Genomic DNA, 6,405 nt, shown 5'->3' on the forward strand with positions numbered 1-6,405 from the left:
TAAACAGAGATTAAATTGAATTTGTGGCAGCTAGCTAGTTGTTACACAGCCCGAGAGGAAACGCATTACCAATAGTTACCTTTGAATAGTTACATACTCACATGTACAGACTCACATACACTGTACATTCAGTAGGAAACCAGAGCAGAAACAGACTTGATTAGCCTGCAGCTACAGTATGATCTTTATTAATGAAAATTGTTTAAGTGTACAATTTTGTCAAACATAAGCTTAGTACGCTAATGCATAAAATATAAATAGAGGAATCAGGTATGCAGATAAAGCTGATTGTTCATTCACGCTCCTACATGTTCGTGAGCACTACAAGGGGCTGAGTCCTCATATTTGCCTCATCTGCGTCGACGGGACATGGTGCAGGAGGGAGTGTTCGCCATTTCACTGAAGCACAGAGCAGTCCGTCTGGAGGCACCCACAGGTGTCAATGTGGATGTAGGTGTAAGTGACCTCAGTGTTGTCACGGCAGAACAGCTGGACCTGCCTCTCAGACGTGGCCAACTCCTGGCAGCAGGAACACATGTGTTGCAAGGATCTCATTTTGGCGGAGTAGCTAAGAGAAGAGAGAAATTCAGGTGTGAGGAAAGTGGAAGGATGGGTGTAATGAAATCAATTTAAATTTAAATTTAAGAATTCAGAGCTGTTTAGACAGCTCATCTTATATTCAAAGGAATTTAGCAAATTCTTTCTCAATTCGTTATTTCCGTTTTCTGGCACTTTCACTCATTAAAAGCAGTTCATGGTTAGTACCACTGAGCCGGTGAAAGCAGTTGTTATCCGGAAGAGTGAGAAAATAATAAAGCGAGTGAAAATAACCCGGATAAGGTCTTGACCTTATTATGTTAAGATTTGGCCCTTAAAATTTGACTCAATGGAATACCTTTTATTATAATTTATTCTTCTTTTTGCCATGGTTGTTTTTGTGAATCACTTTGTAACCTTGTTTAGATAAGTGTTATATGAATAAAGTTATTAGGGCCCGAGCACTGACATCAAAGGTCAGGTGAGACCCTTATGAAATTGTAAGGATTATTATTATTATTATTATTCAGGCAAATGAATTGGCTTTTTGAGGGCTTTACCATGCTCAATTTCTTACCAAAATTTGCAGAAAGTTAGAAAGTGGTGAAAATTTACTTATTATTATTTTTATTAATCAGAAATGTGATATTTGACATTGCCCTTATTTTAAAAAGTGCAGTTACCTTTCTCTCAGGTTCTGGGACGATCACACAGAAGCTTCACAATTTGGTTGCAATAATCTACCTCTTATAGGAGCAGTTTCCATTGTATTAAGGGTTCTGCATGACACTGAAAACAAGAAAATGTATGCAAAAGGGACTCACAAGCTGGAGGTACCACACGCTCCACTGCAGGATGTGACATTCACCAGGTGTTTGGACTGACAGCCCTTGCTCTCCAGCCGCACAGCAGTGGTGGACACGTTGCATGGACGAATGTTCTTCACACCTGAGGCAGCCAGAAGACATATATTGTAAGGGAATAACATCTCAATTATCCTGTTCTACTCATGTTTTATCTTTACATGTGTGAACAGTGAAGATTATGGTAGAGCACTATGATAACTTGATAACTTCTTTGGCTTTTGTTTTCTTATCTGCTCTGGACTTATTTTGGCGTATTTGATTTGCAGTAAAACAAATAATGCTACAATTTAATGGAACTAAGCAGTAAGGACCTCTCTGAGTTGTGTGTTAGGGACACAGATAGATGAGTTCAGAAAGGACTGTTCACACCAGCAAATAACAATCCAGGAGATCTGACACTAAATAACAAGTGCTTATAAAATTCATACAGGTATGAAAACAGGACGATGTGGTCATTTTTCATTTGCTGCACTTTTGTGGTCCATTACGATTACAGTATGTATGACATCAGTCATCTTCATACTATCACTTTATACTATCTACTACTTTCTCACAATATCACAATCAACAGCAGGAAAGAGTATACTGGTGAAACATTCATTTACAACAGCTGCATCAGAGGTCTTTCCCACTGTAGTACAAGTTAGTGGACATCTGATAAATACAAAATCAATCCAGAATAAAATGCTGCTCAGGCTGTTTCTCTCAAAATAATCTGAGAGAGGCTAAACACAAATACAAATGTATATGTTAAATAAGTAGAATCACTGTGTTTTGAGCAGGAAAGCTGTGACTACAGTGTTAAGAGATGCTTCCTTCTTGGTTCTCACTTACCACATTTCTCCTTCTGACAGCAGCCGGTAGTTTCAGTGACCTTGACCTGACCTTCTTGGTCACAGGTGAGTGGTGGCTGCGTTGCACAGGACACATTTCGGCAGGTGACCTGCATGGTGTCCTCTTCACATATACACTCCTCACAGCCTTCTATCCATGTTGCATTGGCCTGAGAACACAGTGTTTATTTAACTATTCTGGCAGGGACCATGGCACATCACAGGACGGTCAAAAGATTATGTTATAAGTGACTGTAGAAAAAATTCGATTTACCTTCACCCATTTTTTGTTTGGCAACCGACAAATTTCTGTTTGGAGGAAAATAAGTAGGTATACAGTTATTTCCATCATAGATCTCAAGGGCTCAGGTTAATACGTAAATAGTGAATAGATCCTCTCTGGAATCAAGTTTGATTGTTTGAATTAATTTATTGTGATTTTTAAAATAATATTACCTTCTATACTATCTCTTCATATTGTAAAACATTTGGTTAGCATTAAGCTCATGTTTTAAAGTACATGTAGCATGTCCAAATTCTTTATTTGTTATTTCAATAGTGGAAAGAAACTGAGGAGGGGTATACTTGCCTGGAGCCCGAGACAAGTTTCCCTATGGGGCAATAGAATATCTCTTACCTTACCTGGGTCATTCGCCTAACTTCACATAGGTGTACCCTAAGTCTATTTTTCAGTTTTCTATTGTACTAGGAATTTAACTTTCCCTTTGTTCTTCAGGTTTAGTTTGAACTTTGGGCAGTTTGCTCTGTATTTGGGATTTCTACCTGCTCCACTTTGGATTTGTTTGTCTGTTTGGACTGCTCTCATTGGTCTTATCCCTGTCTCACCACTGTAAGCCATGACCCTTTTGTTTTATTTATGTAAGCTCAGCCTGGACATCTGAATGGATACCTTTTCAATTTTTTCTACTTGGACACAACAGGCAAATGGCTGTATCTACAAACCAGTGATTTTGATGAAAAAAGAACGAGGTTTTGACTTAGTCACAAAGAGCCATCAAGCAGATCACAACATTCATATGTGCAACACAGCTTTTCGCTGTACAGCAGTGCCATCTCTTCTTACCGCAGTCTGGCACACATTCATTAGAGTTGGACGAGAGGAGTATGCTGCCACTTGAGCAGTAACAACCCTCCAGCTTCACGTCTGTCATGGCACTGAACTCATCAACCATATCTATGAATTTCTGGTTGTACCTGGTAGACACAATAGTATACAGTGTGAGGAAGAACATTCATGATTCAATAGAAAGTGATTACTGCAATGAGCAAAAATAAATTGGAAGTAAACTGATATACCAGGAATCACAGGTAGGCTCCATCAGAGGGCCACATGCCTTATACACTTTGGGACTTGGACATTTATATTCTATGAAGAGAAGGCAAGACAAGAGTTTTTTAGGAAGAAGTCATTGCTGTGATGTCATTGGTGATTTTTTTTGTGTGTGTGTAGTTGTGCTTGACATAAATATTGCATATTGATTTGCATACCACAGAGTCCTTTCGTGGCACTCCTCCAGTCAATACATAGTCCAACATCAGCACAGGCTTGAGCGTAGGATTTTAAGCTACTGCAGCCAATGTGGTGAATGTGCATGTGGCAAACATCAAATTCACAGCCCTCCACAAATGGCCTGTAGTCGAGGATCTTGTGGCAAGCTTCAAACACACTAGAGATTTATAGAAAGAGGACACAAACTGAATGCATCACCTCTTGGCATTACACAGGCATGCCAAGATGTAAAAGTTTGGACTGTCATTTAATTTCTATTTGCTTGTAAGGCTTTACACAGGACATTTATATTTCCATCCAGAGGTGTGTGTAATTACTCGTATAATACACCTATACAAAAACATGTCAATTAAAGAATATGTCAATTCCTCAATTTACATCAGAGAATAAACATTTATGATTTAAACAGACGACTGGTACATTTCTGACACTTCTTGTTTCCATTTCTTCCTACCTGCTCTTGATTATCTCACAGATGGTGGTATTACAGGTACTTGGTGTTGGTGTTGGTAGGGGCTGAACTGGAGGGTCACAGTGACTATTGTTACTGTGCCACTTGTGCGCCATATGAGGACACGAAGGATCGATTTTCCCACTGGGCAACATGCAGTCATCTGTCCGGTTGTTGTCACATGTGCCTAGAGAAATCCTCATCATTAATAATTGGTCAAACATTGATAAAACTCAAACTCAAGTGTTGTCTTCCTGCTGAATCACAAGGATTATGTAATAATAATTTAAATGAGCTCTTTTTTCCCCCCAAGAATTAATCATACTGAAGATGTGTCAAATATGTAGAATCGGTTTGTTGAAATTATCACAAAACTATCATCTAGTTTAATTTAGACTTACCACATTGTCCCTGAGTGTTGCCGCCAAATTCACTGTAGGGCAGGGAGATGCTGAATATGAGGCCTGAGAAGGTGACCTTGGCATGAATTTTTGGGATGATGAGCACTGTATCAATACCGGTGGTGACGGTGCGGAAGTCATCATTCTGATATGCAGGACTTACAGGCTTGTCATTCACAGAAATCTAAAACAAATGCATAAAAAGTAAATGTCACAATTAACCCTTCTATAACCCAACCATTTTTTCAATGCATTTACTCTATATTGTATGAAAGCCCCTCTTTGGACGCTTTTAAAAATTGCGATCAGGTCAGTTATGCCAACTTAGCAAGTCCAAACCTGTGGTTGCATTTACCCTGAAGGTTTGAATAATACATTCTTTATGATAATGGTGTAATTTGATTACCTGGTTTGTGAAAATGCCCTTAATATCCTTCTGTGTAATAAAGATCTTGAAGCTTTTGTAGAAGACAGTAATGGATTGAGGACAGGACAAGCCATCAAGTGAATCGCAGTAGACGTTATCGATCATAACACTGAAGTTGTATTTAGGCAGGATCTCTTTCACAAGCCAGTAGGAGCAGTTGCCTTGAAAAGCATAGTATGTTCCATCGAAGGTGACATAATGGGGGTCTCCCCAACCATAGCACATACCTGAATAGGATGAAGATATTACATTTTAAAAATAAGATTTCAAGTCATCTGATATAATCTGATACACAACATCCATTGTTAAAAATAAGATTATAAGATAGTATTAGTGAAATCAAATAACTATGTCACTTCAAACCATATGTTGAACTTGAAAATGATGCAAGTGGGAACAAAGTTAAGTAGGATAGACTTACATTGGCATTCGTAGTGGGGGCAACATTCATCATCATCCTTCACTTTGATAGCAGGGAAGGTATTTGCACATACTAGAGGCTCTGGAGTTGGACATTGTATGTGTTTATAGGTCACAGAGCCATTATTACATATTCCTACACTACAGTTCTTTCCCTTCCAAGTTTCGCCATTCTGTGAGGAGAATCATAGGTTGGAATTAAAACAAAAAGGAGGGGGTGGTATTCCCATAGAATACAAAATAATGTATTGATGCTTATAGCAGTTCAACAAATGCATTAAAAAAAGTATGCATGAACAAAATGGAAATAAAGAATCACCTGTCTTGGCGGAGTTTCGTCATTGCAATTCGGTGATTGATCACACTTGTATTGTTTCTGCACTACATGACAGTTCTCATCGCAGTACCCCAGGTAACAGTGGCCATCATTGTCTGTCTCGTTGTAGACTATGGAACCTGCAAATGAGGCACAAGAATATTCCTGAGAACGGTCTGTCGCGTATTTGAAAGCAAGAATTAAAAATGCATAACACACAATGATATACTGAATATACTGATATACTACAGTAAACATACACTCAGTCACACTGAAGTGCCCCAATGACAGATATAGAAGCTTAACACTATTTCTATATGATTAATATGAAGACACTTGGGGTTTTAAAATTCTGCTTGTAAATGACCAGCTGGGATCAAATGTAACAGTAATAATTCCCCCCAAAAAAATTGTGCCTCGAGATTAAGTACAAAGTAAATGCAAAGACAAGAATCTGTCATGCCCTCCTCCTCACATGCCTACTAGGCTCTCTCTTTCTCCCTCTCTCTATCTCTCTGTTGGTGTGTAAGTGCGTGGCTGATTACTGATGTGAACCTGGTGTGCTGGAGTTGGGGCCTCGATTGACCAGCTGTCTTTATAATCTCCAGTTAGTTATAGCTGCT

At 38.8% G+C, this 6,405-nt stretch overlaps 1 protein-coding gene across 1 annotated transcript; it reads right to left on the reverse strand.

The window, feature by feature from the left end:
* Window positions 1–396: 396 nt before the first annotated feature.
* LOC132998174 (mucin-2-like) lies at window positions 397–5,271 on the reverse strand. The gene is made up of 8 exons (XM_061067672.1): window positions 5,026–5,271; window positions 4,620–4,803; window positions 4,222–4,405; window positions 3,746–3,924; window positions 3,554–3,623; window positions 3,321–3,451; window positions 1,362–1,485; window positions 397–568 (listed from the first exon to the last, which is right to left on the reverse strand). The coding sequence occupies exons 1-8, from the start codon at window positions 5,269–5,271 to the stop codon at window positions 397–399; spliced, it is 1,290 nt and encodes a 429-aa protein (XP_060923655.1).
* Window positions 5,272–6,405: the final 1,134 nt, after the last annotated feature.

The sequence above is a fragment of the Limanda limanda genome, chromosome 3, assembly GCF_963576545.1.
Source record: "Limanda limanda chromosome 3, fLimLim1.1, whole genome shotgun sequence".
NCBI lineage: Eukaryota > Metazoa > Chordata > Actinopteri > Pleuronectiformes > Pleuronectidae > Limanda > Limanda limanda.